This window comes from Otolemur garnettii, unplaced genomic scaffold, assembly GCF_000181295.1.
Source record: "Otolemur garnettii isolate 467f Iridium unplaced genomic scaffold, OtoGar3 scaffold00164, whole genome shotgun sequence".
NCBI lineage: Eukaryota > Metazoa > Chordata > Mammalia > Primates > Galagidae > Otolemur > Otolemur garnettii.
Window position 1 is genome coordinate 624365 of NW_003852559.1, and position 16919 is coordinate 641283.

The following is a 16919-nucleotide window of genomic DNA, read 5'->3' on the forward strand; positions in this document are numbered from 1 at the left end:
TGATTCCAAATAGCAGGTGCTAATTATATCCATGTTCAAATTTTGTTATTTATTTTGATTTCAGAAATAATGAGTGTAAAATGTTTTAGGATTTTGATTCTTACCAGCTTTATAGCACTGAGGTAGATGTAGTAACTAAGGGCTTTATACCTAATGTTGGATTGAAAATCAGGTGTGGCAAGTCCTGAGTGTGTTGGTGGTAAATTAGTAGAGATAGTGCTGCAAGTTATCTTCAGAAAGTGGTGAATTTATTAAGCAGGTGGGTAGGATGACTGCCAAACATGCAGTTTTTACTCCATCACAGTCATGTCACATATGCTTTTATATTAGGTTTAAAAATAATGATGGTGATGATAATAAAAGTAGTTAATGAGAATGTTTATTATATAAGAGGGACTGTGCTTAACACTGTACATGTTTTGTCTCATTTAATTCTAACAGGACCCCCAAAGTAGTACCCCCAGTGTAGTCATGGTTTTCCCAATTTACAGATGAAAAGGCCTAAGCTCAGTTCACAGAGCTCCGGCAGGAGTGGAGGAGCAGAGCCTTCTGGCTGAGGCAGTCTTATCTGCAGTTTGGTATCCGGATTCTCCTACGTGGGAGAATCGGATACCAGTTCCTCCATCATGGGATGGAGGAGCACAAGTCAATTTTTATCCAGATGATTCAGGGGAATGAATGAATATCTATGTATTTTAGGGAAGTAAGACACAATCAAGGATGATTACATTAGGTTCTAAGATAACATTTTCCTAAGATATTTCTCAATAGACTTCTCAAAATTCTCAGAATGTAATACATATACTGAGCTGAACACAGTGTAACTTTGTTGTGTTAATACATTAATTCATGTATGAATTACAAGGGGAAGTCTATACCTTCTATTGAGTATTTTATGAATTAAATAATGGATTATAGAACTTCATATTTTATTTTATGTTGCTCAGTAGTGGCTGAACCTTTTATGAGAATGTGTCTATGCACTGACTATAGCACAGTTTTTCTTTAAATAGAAGTTTCCCTAGAATGCAACTTTTTTTTTTTTTTTTGAGACAGACTCTCACTATGTCGCCCTTGGTAGAGCGTAGTGGCGTCACAGTTCACAGCAACCTCAAACTCTTGGGCTTAAGCGATTCTCTTGCCTCAGCCTCCCAAGTAGCTGGGACTACAGGCGCCTGCCACAATGCCCGGCTGTATTTGGTTGCAGTTGTCATTGTTGTTTAGCAGGGGCTGGGCTCGAACCTGCCAACCTTAGTGTATGTGGCTGGTGCCCTACTCACTGAGCAACAGCTACTGAGCCTAGAATGTAGTTTCTATTGGTAATTGTAGATGCACCTGAATAAATACAGGTGAGTGTGGGAAATACTCTGATAGGTACAGCATAGATGGTTAGTAGGTTTGTCGGGAAACTGTTTGCTCAGATTTGCTTAAATAATAATTTAGTTGAAATCCTTATGATTTGATATAGACCCCTTTTATTGTCAGTTAATAGAAAAATTTGGTCCTAGTGGGGTGATAGAGTGATACTTCAAACACGGTATTTTAAGTGTTATGAATATGTATTTATTCCCTATTTTTTTGATCTTTAGCCAAAACCTTCCTGGTTCTGAGTATAAGTTCTCTCATTAGAGTTTGCTGCCATGTATTTTCATAGCTGCTCAGTATAGTATTCAATTTTCCTATTTTTAAAGTAGTATGAGTAGACACTTGCAAAGCAATCTAACTGCAAAATCTTTCTTGATTTATGATTTCTCTATCTTTTGTAATTGCTTTGCCTCATATAATTTGATAATTTCTTTTAAAGACTTACCCTTGAATCTTGAAAATATTTCAATTGATTTTCTTTGAAACAATGATATTTCCTACGGAGAATCTCTGGTCTATTTAAAACTTAATGAAATTATATAATTATAGTTATTTGTCCAGGTGTTTCACACACTTATGGGAATAAACGTGGGACTCCTGGTAACATACATGTCAGTCAGGGGTGGGAACAGAAGGTCTGAGCAAACCGGGCAGTAGCCCCTCAGTTGAGAAGACTTTGTCTAGGGCACCAGTCTGCACATTTTAGGGTGTGCAGAGTGTCAGCTAACTTTAGGAAGCAATTAAGTGGAGGTTAGTTGAAAGAGCTTCTTATGTAAAATAAAGAAAATATGCAGTGAACAATCTGCCCTCTAATCACTTGAGTATAACATGCCTGCCCTTTCCTCTATAGTAGTGTTATTTCATTCTAAGATTTCTTGGCCTGTCAATATTGATAACATATCTTTAAATAAAAAGGTGAAGTGTTAAAGCCACTGAGTCCCAAGATTACAGCGCAAGAAAAAGTAGCTACTTTTTCTGTTTATTCTTCTCATCTGTTCTGTTGATTCTTTTTTTCATGTCAAATTTGTTTCAGGAGATGCTTCAAACATTACTGTTTCTGCTTGAGCCCTGAGAGAAAGATACATATCTGTGTTCATGATTTGTAATTAATATTGTTTATAGACTTGATTTTTTTTTATTAAATACAGTATTCTGGTCTGAGGTATCATATTAAACTGTTTCCTTGCTGTGTGGCTGATTATATGGTGGGATTAGAAAAGAAACATTGCGTTTATCTGAAACTTCATTTTTCTTATAGGATCGGAGTAATGTGCTTTGAACATGAAATTAGTGTATCCTGCACTGCTCATTGCTTTAAATACATGTGTCATTTTCCTGCCTCACATTATTTTCCTTGATTTTCAGATGCTTTCTTCTTATTTACAAGGAAAATAATTTTTACAAAAACGTTGTATTAGCTTGCATTCCCACCAGCAGTGTAGCAGTGTTCCCTTCTCTCCGCATCCACGCCAACATCTGTAGTTTTGGGATTTTGTGATGTGGGCTAATCTTCAAGACTATTAAGAAGTGGGTATAATTGTGACGGACGTGTTACTTAGTTCAATGTAAACATTTCTCATTGTATATTAAAGCAGTACCCTGGCCCCATAAATGCATCAATGTACAAAGTTATGATTTCATAAAAAATAATCAATTAATATAAAAAAAGAAAATAATTTTTAAAAATATTATTTTGCCTAAGTTACCCTATCAGTCAACTTTTGCTAAGAATGCTACTCTAACTTCTTAGCGGTTTGTAGTGAGCAGGGTTCGTTTCTGGTTGACAAAAGTATGGATTGTCAGAGACTGTGACTCCTGTCTACAACTCTATTCCACCTGTTATGTGAAGGAGCAGTGATTATTAGGGACATGTGTTTTCCTGGCAGAGGGAAAAAGGAGCAGTAGCCAAAATAATGTGATCACTTTTATAGCTTTCACTTGGATGTGGTTCACTTTGCTACTGTTCACATTTTATGGGTCAGTGCAAGCCACCTGGTTAAATCTCATAAGATATGCATACTCCCAAAGGTAGCACTCTGAGTCACACGGCAACTTGGTACAGTCTTCTTGCTGGGAGGGGAGTGAATAAGTTAGAATGCTATGATCTAATACATATTTGTTTCATTTTAAAGATTTTTGATTTTATTATTAGATTAATATTTTGCAAATCTTACCATGGAGAAGTTTTTTTGCTGTTTGTTAGCTTTGCATATTGAGCTATATAGAAATGATTTGAGTTTCACTGGATAGATATTTTCCACATGAACCTAAAATAATCTAGTGCATTGCAGGGAACTTGATTTGCAGATTGACACTAATTCAAAAGGTTATTAAACAAGGTTTAAGTGAGAATATATTCATATGAAATTCATACTCTTTCATTCTGTTTTCTTTTCCACACCTTCATGACTTGTCTACTGCTTTTGTGGATTGAGTATCTCCCCCCCCCCGTTATAAATTGTTAATTTGTAAGCTGAAAAGTTGTTTGAAGATGATTTCCTTTTTCATTTGTCATTTTATCTGGACAGTGTAGGTTTTCACACCTTACTACCTTTCAGTATAATGCATTGTATTGTGCGTTTGCCAATTTCACAATCTTGGTTTCTCTTCCATCGTCCACATGTGGACAGCAGCCTGCCAACAAGTAAACAAAAACTAAGTTAAGTTATAGACAGATGCAGCTGAAATATCAAATCACCCATGGCCTCTTTTGGAATTATATTTATTTGCGCACAGTGGGGATTAGTATTTTCTTGGGAAACAACAGACTGCTAACTTGTGCTGTTTTGAAAGAGCAGAATGAACCTCAAATGCATGAGTTCATAAAATCAACTAGTGAGGCGTGCTACTTGGGAAGGGACAATGGGAAAATTGGCAGAGAAAGTTGAGGTTTAAAAGTAATACTGGAGGGGCGGCACCTGTGGCTCAAAGGAGTAGGGCGCCGGCCCCATATGCCGGAGGTGGCAGGTTCAAACCCAGCCCTGGCCTAAAACTGCAAAAAAAAAAAAAAAAAAGGTAATACTGGATGTTTAAAGGTGATAGGGAATTTAAAAATTATATTTATCTCCTAGATATCCAGGAGTAAATGATTTTGTTTAGTGACAGAATCAGAAAGAATTAGACTGGACAGTGTTTTGAGTTCATCTGGTCCTAACCATTGCTACAGTACAGAAGTAGTCACATTGATAACATCTTACCTAATCATGGCTTACATGACTTTATTTTGAAGACAAGGCCTTTCAACCTTATGTATTTTAGCTTTTCTTTGGAAACTAAGTTAAATATTTCTCTTAATTCCGTACCTACCGTCCTTTGGGTGAGGTCTTAGAAGGAAAGCAATGATCAGATCAGTCTGTGTATGTACTTTTCCTTTTAGATTCATTAACTAGACTTTCTTAATGGTGAGTTTATTTCATTTACGATCTAATCTAGTTCTGGAAGGGATGAGATAGTAAAGCCCAACTTTTACCATTTTACAGATGAAATAAAAGAGTTCCAAACGGTAAGAGCCTCACCCAAAGTGACAGAGCCTAAGTGTGGCAGAGCCAAAGCCAGAAGAATAGTCTTCACTCTAATTATGTTCTTCTTGTTGTCTACTCCACATAAGTAGCTGATGTAAGAATATGTTAATATCGGATGTAGCTAGTCATTGGAATGTCATGTTCTCTTGTACATGACACTGAGGTCACGTAGTAAGCAATAGGTTTCCAGCCCAGTGCCTGACCAAAACAAGAAAATTGTTTTGTAACAAATTACACTGAAAGTAAATAGAAAGAATAACAAATTATATGGATCCAAGTTCCCTTCGGCTTTTAAATGCATTGGATTATTTTAAATTTATTTAAAAAGTGTTTTATCCAATAAAATTAAAATTAAAATTATGGCTGCACAGATCAACTAATTCTACTTCATCCCTGGCCTGATTATTCTAGTTCTTCTGCCTCTAGTCCTGGCCTCAGGTTCTACAGTAGCTCTAGGATTTACGGTTAGAGTAATCTTTATACGTTATTTATCATCTCTGAGTCTCAGATTTTCCCTCTATAAAATGCACCGCTCACATTGGAGATGGATCCTAATGTGAACCATTTCCTATGTGCCCACTCTTTACCAGGTGGACTTGACATATTCTGTATCTTTTATTTTTCAAAACAACCCTTTGAGGTGGATATTAATACTACTGGCCACATTTTGTAGATGAGGAAACTGAGACTAAGTGAAGTTAATATAACTTTTCTTTTCTTTGTTTCTTTTTTTAGACAGTCTCACTCTGTCACCCTCAGTAGAGTGCTGTGGTGTCACAGCTCACAGCAACCTCAAACTCTAGGGCTTAAGTGATTCTCTGGCCTCAGCCTCCCAAGTAGCTAGGACTACAGGTGCCCGCCACATGCCTGGCTATTTTTCTTGTTGTTGTTGTCTTTGTCATTGTTTGCAGGCCCAGGCTGAGTTTGAACCTGCTAGCTCCTGTGTATGTGGCTGGTGCCCTAGCCGCTGAGCTACAGGCACAGAGTCTAAGGTAACTTTTCTTAAGGAGCTGTAACTATTAAGTTGTGTACCAGGATCCAAATTCAAGTCTGTCTAGCTCCAAAGCTCGTTATTTGTCCAGTGTACGTAGCCTTTCCATGCAGATCTTCAAGGTTACCATAAAGATGAGATAAAGCACGTGAAAAACTTTAGGAAACTGTGGAGTGCTGTAAAATATGAGATATTGTTATTTCTTTTGAGTTTTGTTAGCCACTTACCAGAAATCAACAGTGGAGTTCAAGGCATAAATAAGTCTAGGGAGGTTATTTTTTTTCTATAACAAGGGCCAGAAGCATAAGAGAGATGCCCATATAGCCAGAGAATGGCAGAGTAGCTTCAATTTCAAGTCTTGTTCTAAAGCCTATCCTAGCTGCCTCCTCCAGTGTTCCTTCTTAGGCCTTGATTGATGTTACCCATGGATTGATTTCCTGTGATAGAACTTCCCAACCAGTGTGCTGAGTTATCTTGGAAGCCAACAATTAGGTTATTTATGTGGGGTGAGATATTGACCATAATACTTTTTTCTTCTAGTGTTAAGACCATTTACATAGAGTTAACCATACAAAATTCATGACAATTGAAATTTTATTTGAAATACTCCTGCATTTATTTATGTGGCTATGCTTCTAAATTTTGTGAATTTAGAAGTAATTCTTTCAGTGCATAAGAATTTTGGTTGAGCTCTGGCCTCCAGAGAATGCTCTGTTGTGGTCGTGCCCCGTGATACTGCCTTGACTTTTCTGTTAATTTATCCTAGCTAGATGATTGCTTTTTTCCAGATTTGTTTTTTTTTATTACACAAGTTTGTTTCAAAAACCTTGACAACCAGCATACTTAGGAAAGCTCTTATGTGTGTAAATTTGCCTGTAAATCTGAATTTATATTATGTGGTATTATCAAAATGATGAATTTAATAAAATCTAACCCAGTAGAGTTTCTTTCAGCTTTGTTCAAAGAAAGAGAATGCCCCTTATGCTTTTCTAGTCAAAATGCATTGGCTGTCCAATTGAGGGGATTTGCAAGTAATTTACCGTCTAAAAGATTTGTTTTTTTGGTTGGGGATTATTGATGATTTATAGAGTTGTTGCTTCATAGATAATATAGATTTGTAAATGGCTATATCAACTGATATTCTTGAGTACTAAATGAAAGACCACATGAAAATTATTTATGCCTATGGAGAAGATGTAGTTTCAAAGCAAAAATGCATAGTTGGTGTTTTGTTTTGAATCCTTCAGAAGAATTATTAAGTAGAGCAATATCTGTGACTGCTTCAGAGAAAACTTATCACCGTGGACTCATCTTCAAGCCTTCTATTCTCACATTCTATATACAATGTGTCAGGAAATGGCATCTCCTTTCTCTTCAAAGCATATTTAAATCTGATTACTTCTCACTGCCTCCACTCTTCCTGCTACAGTCCTCATCAAGACACCACTATCTATGACCTGGATTATTCCAAAAAGCCACTCAGCTATAAATCAAAAAAAGATGAAAATAATAGTGTGCTTTTTACTATTAGGCATTTTTTTTCTTGTAGGCACAAGCATTTTACTATTTATTATTTATGAAATATTAGCAATTATTATGAGTATAGCTTATACTCAATAATTAGTTGTCCACTTCCTAGAGAAAATCATCTTTTGAAGAGATTAGAGCAATACATATTAGATATTCTTTGATTATATGAATTAAATGGCAAAAAGCACAGAAATAAATTATAAGAAAGGAGCCAATTGAATTAAGGCAATTTAAAAAGAGAACTCCTAATTGGAAGAGGCTACATGAATTTTGTAGATTAGAGGTGTCAGAGAGAAGGATGAAAGGGAGCTGTCCTTCAGAGGATGCTAGGGAATTGTAGCAATGAGACCAGGTATCGTCTTTTTTCCTTTTTCTTTTTTTCAAGGACAGAGTCTCAGGGAAGAGTGCCGTGACGTCACAGCTCACAGCAACCGCCAACTCTTGGGCTCAAGTGACTCTCTTGCCTCAGCCTCCCAACTAGCTGGGACTACAGGCACCCACCACAACACCCTGCTATTTTTTGTTGCAGTTGTCATTGTTCCTTTAGCTAGCCTGGACTGGGTTCAAGCCCATCAGCCTTGGTGTATGTGGCTGGAGCTGTACCCATTGTGCTATGAGCACTGAGCCATGTGTCATCTTTGCAGTTGCACTGAGGTAGGACTGACCTCAGTGTTTTTTGAGAGGAAGTGTACCTACCAGTTGGGTGTAATAGGTTCATTTGAAGGGCAGTTGGGAGTGAGAGAATGAAGTGGATTCATGTTATAGGAAACCACCTGGTAAACTGTTAGACTTACATTTGAATATATAACTGGTTCTTAGTGTTGAGGATCCTGATTTGGCCTTGGAGATGAACAGAGGAGGTGGACGCAGTCAATATTGTTGGTAAGAAATTTTAAGTGAAGTTGAGAATGTGATTCTGGGCCAAAGATAATGGCTCATGGCTGTACTCCTAACACTTTGGGAGGTTAATGTGGAAGGATCACTTGAACTCAGGAGTTTGAGACCAATTTGAGCAAGAGTAAGACTGGTTTCTACTAAAAATAGAAAAACTATCTGGGTATAGTGGTGGGCACCTGTAGTCTCAGGTACTCTGCGGGCTGAGGCGGGAGGATCACTTGATCCTAGGAGTTTGAAGTGAGCTGGCTGAAGCCATTGCACTCTAAAACAGGCAACAGAACAAGAAAAAAAATAAAAAGAGGATATGATTCTGTAGTTGATGAAGGGTGTAGTCAGGGTGTCCAATTCTTCTGGTTTGCCTAGGACTCTCTTAGTTTTACCTCTGAACATCCGTGTCATGGGAAACTCCTCATGTACAGGAGAACCTCTTGGTTGGTCATGTCAGGTATTGTTGAGACAAGTGATTGGTGGAGGTCCAAACTAGAGTAGCCACAATCATGTTTACAGGGGAACAGAGCATCATAAGAGGAGATCCAAGGCAGAGCATTCCAGAGCTCTGGTAGGCAAGGCAATGGAGCTGGATTTTATTTTGGTGGACAGCAATTTGGCCAAATGGAATTTAATCGAAAGCAATATGGTCAAAGCAACTTTGTGTAATAGTTTGGTTGAAACAAATTTTGAAAAAATGGATATTTTAACCACTGGCTTTCAAGGTTTTCTTAATAATAGTAACTAACTGATCCTCAAAATGATCCTATGAGGTATGCGCTATTATTTTCTTCATTTCACAGATGAGGAAACTGGTGATTTGAGAGATGAAGCTGTTTGGTCTGTCACACACTAATTAATGTAGAGTGAGACTTTAACCCCTGAGCAGCCCAAAGCTCTGTGCTGTTTAGTCACCCACCCACTTGCTGGTATCAAGGAATAAGGTTCATTTATTGTCTATTATTCTCTTTTACTAAAAAAGTATGCATAAATAATTAATTCATTGATTATAGAAAAATTATGAAATATACAGTAGCAGAAAACGACTATATAAAATACTCGAACTTTCCTCCATTGGAAAAAAGTCCTTTTACTACCTTTGTTTACGTATCATTTTGTTTTTTATGCACATTGATTTATATGTATTCTTTTCTATAAAAATTACTTTTGATAAGTCTTTTAAAATTGTTAGACATTTGACTTTTTCAAACTTTTATTGTTTGGCATTTAGGCTCTTGTAGCTTTTTGACATTATAAAGAGTTTGCAGTAGAAATAATTAGCCAAAAAGTCATGTCCAAATAAAATAAAGCATAATGAAACAAGATTAAAAAACACTGAAAATTCAAAATGATGGACAGTTATGCAAAAGATGAATAACAATTGTAGAATCACTGTTTCTGTGTTATATCAGAATTACAGTGCTGTGAAAACCAGTGGCTGAGAAATACTTGCTTTTGAGTGGACCATGATGTTCATTAACTTTCTAAATGTTTTTAGCAAAGTCACCTGAAGCCAGTGGCTTGAATCATAAGCAGGATTCCACCTCCCAGGCAGAGTCACAGGAAGACACTCATCCCTAAAATGTATATACAAGAAGCCAAGGAGGGACTATGTATAGGGGAGAAACCCAGGAACCTAGTGATCAGAAATGATAGATACAGTAAGTACATACTAGAATCAGAACATTAAAACACCTGTCAAATGTGGAGCGCAAGGTCATGTCCAGACTAAGGACAGCAGGGAGTTGATACTGAGACTCAGAGTACTGAATCAACACTCTAAATCCTTCCTGCCACAGGGCAGAAGATTGGGCCTGGGATAAGCCTACAGGTGGGAAAAATGGTTCTCAAAATAGGATTGTGATATTCAGAGGTTTGAAGGAAAATACCAGAATGAAGAACTGGTAAGAACTGTAGGATGGTTAAGGTAGTACAGTGTGAGAATACTTCTTAATACTATTGTGGTAGAAAATGAAAAGGAAAAGATTCTTAGTCTGGGATTATATGTATAAAAGTCCCTAGACATCCCCACTACATAAATAGATTGGGGTAATATTTGTAAATGTATTCCTCTTCATATCACATTTTTGGCACACAGAGAAAATGTGTGGTTGGTCCTTTGGAGATTGTGCTGCTATTTTTTATTAAATTAAAATTTTAGCTGGTATATTAAAATTTTCTCTTATTATAGATTCCCTAAATAAACATACTGTACCTTATGCTTACATTTGAGTTAATATTATCATGTTTTAAAATTAAAAATTATTATCTTTTCTTGGTGCTATAAAAGCTATCACAAAAGGAATGACTAATATTCTTGAAGATGTTTCAATTAACTTTCTTAGATATTGATCAGACAAACACTGAGATTTATGATTGTATTCTGAAGTCTTCATTAGAGGAGGCATTAGTTGTTTGGAATGACTCTCTCAGGCAGTAGTTTCCAAACACTGGGAAATGTTGCTTCTGTTATTTAAAGAGACCTTTCTTTTGCTGAATGTCTATATATTTTTTATTTGTTTTTGCTTCACTAAGAAGAACAATGGTATAAAAGTTCATTTGGAAGGGGAAAGAGGAGGAGGGAGGGAGATGGTGGGGGGGGGGTCACAGTGTATGGCACACCTCTCTGGGCTGGACACAATTACCAGAGGGACTTTACCTAACAAACGCAGTCAGCATAACCTAAGTCTTTGTACCCTCAACGAATCCCAAATTAAAAAACAAAGAAAAAGTTCATTTGGTGATCTTAATTAGAAATAATGTTTTATGTTTCTGGAGATAAGAAATTTAAAAACTTTCAGGAGCGTTCCAAGTGTTATAATAGTGTCCTTTAATTACGTGTAGGTCATGGTTAGATTTGCTTCAGTGCCTTGAGCTTTTGAATTAAGCCCTTCTTACACAGTATTAGATGAATATAATCATCATTACTGTCTATTCTGTGGGATTTTCTAAGATACATATATATATATTGTTTTTAAATTGCAAAGTGATCTATGCACGTTTTTTTTAAAACAGAACTAAAACAGTATTGAATATAAAGTAACCCCTCTTCCATCCTCAAAATGATGACTTTAGTAACAGTTTGATGCCTGTTTTTCCAGATTTTTGTGAGTCCTGCTTTTGTGTACATACATATAACAGCAATACATTCCTCCCTTCTCTTACCTCCTCCTCTTTCTGTTCCCCCTCCTTCTCTTTAAGGTAAATGTTGGGATACTGAAGGAAAGAGGCTTTATTGAATTTCACTCAGGAGCAAAGCTTATTTTCTTTGTCTTTCCTCCCTTCACCCAACATGAAGGTTCAGTAAATTAAGGCGATGCTTTGCTCTGTCCTCAAGAGCCAAACCGGGAACCTTCCCAGAATGAACTGTGTAAAGGAAAACCATTTTGGGTGCTTTCTCCTGGGACAGCCAGCTTAGCAGCTTCAGTTTTGGCTTCCCTGGTGATTGGCCCAAGGCCCAGTGGGGTTTTTTGTACCAGGGATTCTAAGTGTGAAGTTTCTCTGGGATTTTCTTGGAAAGAATTGTTCTTTGCAGCATTCCTCCTCTGGGTCTGTTATTGGTTGAGGTTTCCTCTGTGTTAGTTATCAATCATTTCAGCCAGGTCTGATTTCTGTCTTCTATGACTTCCTAAAAAATTTTGGTATGTTAATATGGACCTTGTTTTGTTCTTTTTTTTTCTTCTCATCTCTCGGTTCAGTGATATTTAGGGGGCCAAAGACAGTATACCGGACAGCTCATTCAACACCTTGAATTTGTCAGATGTCTAGTCTTTTTTCTATTTCTGGTCCAGCTTTTTGTAAATTCTTTCAGGAAAAGAACTTGTTTGCAATTCCTCTGAAACTTGAAAACTTCTTTTTCTTTCAGTTTGCACGTGATGTTAATCAAAATCATTGCTATCTCATTACTCTCTTTCTGGATGTACAAATGGCACCATTGCTTGACAAACTGCATTGATGGAACTCCACAAAGTGTTACTTGCAAAAGGCCAATTAATGATGCAAAATTTACTTAAAAATTTTGACAATTATTCATATATATATGTGTGTGTGTGTGTGTGTATATATATATATAGAGAGAGAGAGTCACTATCTTTTAATTTGCCAGCGGGCAATATTATCATTTTCTTTTTTCAGCATCCAGATCAATTAGAGATATTTAAAAACTGTAATAATAAGTTCTCATGGGCTTATGATCCTCAATGTATTTTAAAATGATTTCTTACTATCAGAAACAAATGAATGTTTCAGTTTTTTTCTTTTTTTGTTTCAGGAAGGGGAAAACATTTTCTATTTGGCAGTTGAAGATATAGAAACGGATACAGAACTTCTGATTGGCTATCTGGACAGTGACATGGAGGCCGATGAGGAAGAACAGCAAATTATGACAGTCATCAAAGAAGGAGACGTTGAAAATTCTAAAGGTCAGTCAGCAGCTGGCAGAAAAGGTACTGCATCTTTAATTGATGATCTGAGAAAAAAGCTATAGAAGAAATGTATTATAGTTTGAGTGGTGGTTGAGTTATAGTTGCATTGTAACATGGTTGTCTGAAATAAAGTTAGTTTTTGTCAAAACTATTCTTAGATGATATTCAGCTGGGATTTTCTTTCTTATAGCAGGAAAAGAATGCTGGAGGTGGGTGCAGAGGTGCCCTGTAGGACTGCCAAGGTCAGGAGCAAGGCTGCATTGTTGGGAGAGCTCTCAGTGCTCTCGCTGGTACATTGGGGTAACAAGTAGTGAGGAATTTTGTGCTCTTGCTGTCACTCTGCCCCTTGCCAGTCTTGAAATTTTGGGCACTAATTCCCTAAGACTTTACTTTCTCTTCTGCACATGGGAAAAGGTGAGTGCAGAGATAAGGTGATCAGGAAGGCCCTGCTGGATCCTAGGGGATTGATTCCTGGAGGGAGGTCCTGGGTTGATCTCTTATTTGAGATCTTTTGGGAATCTGGCGCCTCTGTGAATCTTTTTCTATCTTTTTGTAAGCCTGTAGGATTGCTAGGTTTTCCTAGTTTGGTGACTAAAAATTTGCAATGACCATAGGTCAGACCTCATTAAATCAGTCCTGCAATCCAGGAGGTACGTCACTTTCTTGTCCACTTCCGGAGAATAATCAGTTATTATTGGGCCTCGTTTCTGGTATGCTGTGTTTTATTCCTGGGAGAAGTTTGAGGGGTGTATGAATGATGTCATAGGTATTCCCATTGTGTAATAGGCTGTGTCCATTTGGGCTATTATCACAAAATACTTTAGGCTGAATACTTGGTAAGCACAAGAAATTCATTGCTTGTGGTTCTGGAGCCTGGGAAGTCTGAGATCAAGGTGCAGCAGATTTGGTGCCTAGTAAGGGCCCATTTCTCCTTAGATGTCACTTTCTAGCTGTGTCCTCATGTGAAAGAAGGACAGACAAGCTCCTTCTTTCGTAAAGTCACAAATCCTATCCATGAGGAGAGAGCCCTCCTAACCTAGTCATCTTCTAAAGACCCATCTCTAAATACTGTTCCACTGGAAATTAGGTTCAATATATGAATTTTGTGGGGGGGGGTACATAAACATTCAAATCATACCAGTCTGATACTATATAGTATTTTTCCATTTTGTATAGCAAAGCCACTTCAGAAGTGACACTGGTCTGATTGGTCACATGGTAGCTATGCTTTTCATACAGATTTTCTATTCTAACTGTATGCTGTTGGTTAAGAAAGTATGAGCATTTTCTCTCCATTGCCAGTTGAAGCTTCTGTTGCTTTATTTTAGTTGAGTTAGTTACGAAGAAGGGAAGGGTAGGCTCATAGTCTATTCCAGCTTTCAAATATGCATTATGCTGTCTGGAATATTGGATCTTCAGTGACGGGAAGTGTCTGTATTATTCTGTGTTTTTTTGTTTTCGTATTTTTTTTTTTGTTACTCCCCAGTGCTAGTTATTAGTGTGTTTGGTTATTTTGATTTAAAATAAGTCTCCTACTTATCTCCTACTGATTTCTTTTCTACCTTTAGTTACCAAAATATAAATTTTTATTATCTCTGTAAAAAAATCAACAGAAACTGAAATGGATTTTTAAAAATAAATGCACCAAGTATGTATTTTGTTGCCATTTAATTTTAGAATTCTTAATGTCTTGTTTAGAAAAGCAAAAAGAGGCTCAGCACCCATAGCTCAGTAAGTAGGGTGCTGGACACACACACCGACGCTGGCAGGTTCGAGCCTGGCCAGGGCCTGCTAAACAACAGTGATAACTGCAACCAAAAAAAAAAAAAAAATAGCCAGTTGTTGTGGTGGGTGCCTGTAGTCCCAGCTACTTGAGAGGCTGAGGCCAGAGAATCGTATAAGCCCAAGAGTTTGGTTGCTGTGAGCTGTGACACCATGGCACAGCACTCTACCCAGGGCAACATAGTGAGACTCTGTCTCAAAAAAAAAAAAAGCAAAGAGACAAAACAAAACTCCGCAGAAGAAGCAAAGAAGCCACCCAAGTGTCTAATAATAGAATGTTTATTTAAATGAATTATGGTACTTTAATTTTTAAAAAAAAACCCACAACTTTTTGACTTGACAAGATGTTAAACATGAGAAAAAGAGCAATATATCAAATTTCCTATTAAGTCTGATTGTAAATGTACCTGCTCCTAGACTGCATCCAATAACGTCTGTACTAAAGGGAAGTCAGCTTTGGAAATAGATCACAGCAGTTATCTTTGAGGATGGGATTATGGGTGTTCTTAATTTCCTTCATATTTTCTGTATTTTCTAAATCTAATTTTATTTGATAATCAGAAAAAAATCTATGTACTGTAAGTAGAGTGCTGAGAAATGTAGGCAGCACTGCATCGGTCCGTAGGGTTCAGCGGAGCCTCACTCATTATTCCCGTTGTAACCAATGTTGTTTTAAATGACCTTGGTCTTTTATTACATACGAGTATAGGTAATGTTCTCTTTGATAATTACATACGAGTATAGGTAATGTTCTCTTTGATAATTCAGCATAGTAAACCTCAGTTGGATTTTTCTCCTTGTGAAGGGATAGGTGAGATAAAAATGATTTTCATTTTGCAATTTAACGTTAGTAATACATGTAACTCTTTGGTCTACAAAGTTAATATTATAGGATAAAGTCAATACAAATATGATTTTGTATTAATTTGGTAAAAACACAAGAATATGATATTAAAAGTAATGTATTTCTCTCTAGTAATACATTCTATTTTCTGGACAATACTATTAATATTCATAGAGATAAGAAGAATTGACAGATATGGTACGTACCATAAAGCATCTGTTCTTGACTCTGAATGAATACCTTTTCCTTATAAATGTGCAGATCGCCTTGGCTGTAAAGAGGACTATGCCTGTCCTCACTGTGAGTCGAGTTTTACCAGTGACGATATTCTTGCTGAGCATCTTCAGACATTGCACCAGAAGGCCACAGAGGAGAAAGAATTTAAGTGCAAGAACTGTGGGAAGAAATTCCCAGTTAAGCAAGCTTTGCAAAGACAGTGCGTATATTAAAGAATGTCTGTAAAATTATAAGCTAACACTTCATTAAACTACTTCATTTGGCTTGACTTAAAGTTTCTAACCCCTGTGTGTATACCTTTGTGTGCATCTATGTGCATATGTCTGTGTGTTTGAGTGAGTGACAGAGAAATTGAGCCTTTTTACATTGTCATCAACTCTTCTTTTTTTTGGTTGATACTGGAAAGATTTTGATTACCACTTCTAACAAGTGCATATTGTTTACGCTAATTAATCTTTGTTCATTTAATACCTTCCCATTAAATATCAAGCTCATTGGTTTATTGAAATTCAAATGTGCCTAATTCAGTTAATCCTTTGGGATGACAGATCAAATTTTAGTTGTCTGTATTTTGTATTCCCTCTGGAATCTGTTAAAGAAAAGTTTAAGAAATGGAGAGAGTTCAGAGTATAAAGAATTTATGGACGTTTTGGGAAGCACTGTTTATTTGGCAGCAACTTGGGAAGAATAATTTAAAAGTGAATAAGTATAGAATATAACAACATGATAAATTAAATGACCCTGTACATTACTCTGTACCCCTTATTACTTGAACAATTTATAATCGCAACATAAAATCCATCCTTTCATTTGAATATTTTACAGGGTCGTGAATTATTAAATGTGAGAAGATAGGTACATATATTTGTGAAATGTTATTTCTTTAATTTTTATTTTACTAATCAAAGTTTTTTATTTTAATCAGATAAATACATTTAAGTAATTTAAAAGCATATTTTCATATTCAGTGCTACTATAGACTATCATTTTTTTGAAACCAGTTAATTTCAACATGAAAGTCACATAAATGACATTGTCCCACTCCATCAATATACATTTCTCTCTCATCCTCTCTTCCTTTCATTCACTTTCTTTCTCCAAACTTAACTTCTATTTTTAACAGAATGTCGCTTTACATATGAGCAAGAAATCTTTAACACAGACTTAATGTCATATATTTTTGTTTCATTAAAGTAAAATTCTGAAATATGCTACACTTCTTATTAAGATTATTTCTATGTATTATATGCATCAGCTTTTACTTGTAAAATTTGAGATGAAAGGGTGGCACCCGTAGCTCCGTGGATAGGGCTCTGGCCACATACACCCAGGCTGGCGGG

The 16919-nt window shown here is 36.5% G+C and overlaps 1 protein-coding gene across 3 annotated transcripts in view; it reads left to right on the plus strand.

The window, feature by feature from the left end:
- The window catches only part of PRDM5 (PR/SET domain 5), a 211259-nt gene that overhangs the window by 72850 nt on the left and 121490 nt on the right, over positions 1-16919 (plus strand). For all 3 annotated transcript variants that reach the window (XM_003800056.2, XM_003800057.2, XM_012811562.2), the window contains exons 4-5: positions 12563-12737; positions 15604-15778. In XM_003800056.2, coding sequence (XP_003800104.1) covers positions 12563-12737; positions 15604-15778 — 350 coding nt within the window. The remainder of the gene's footprint in view (positions 1-12562; positions 12738-15603; positions 15779-16919) is intronic.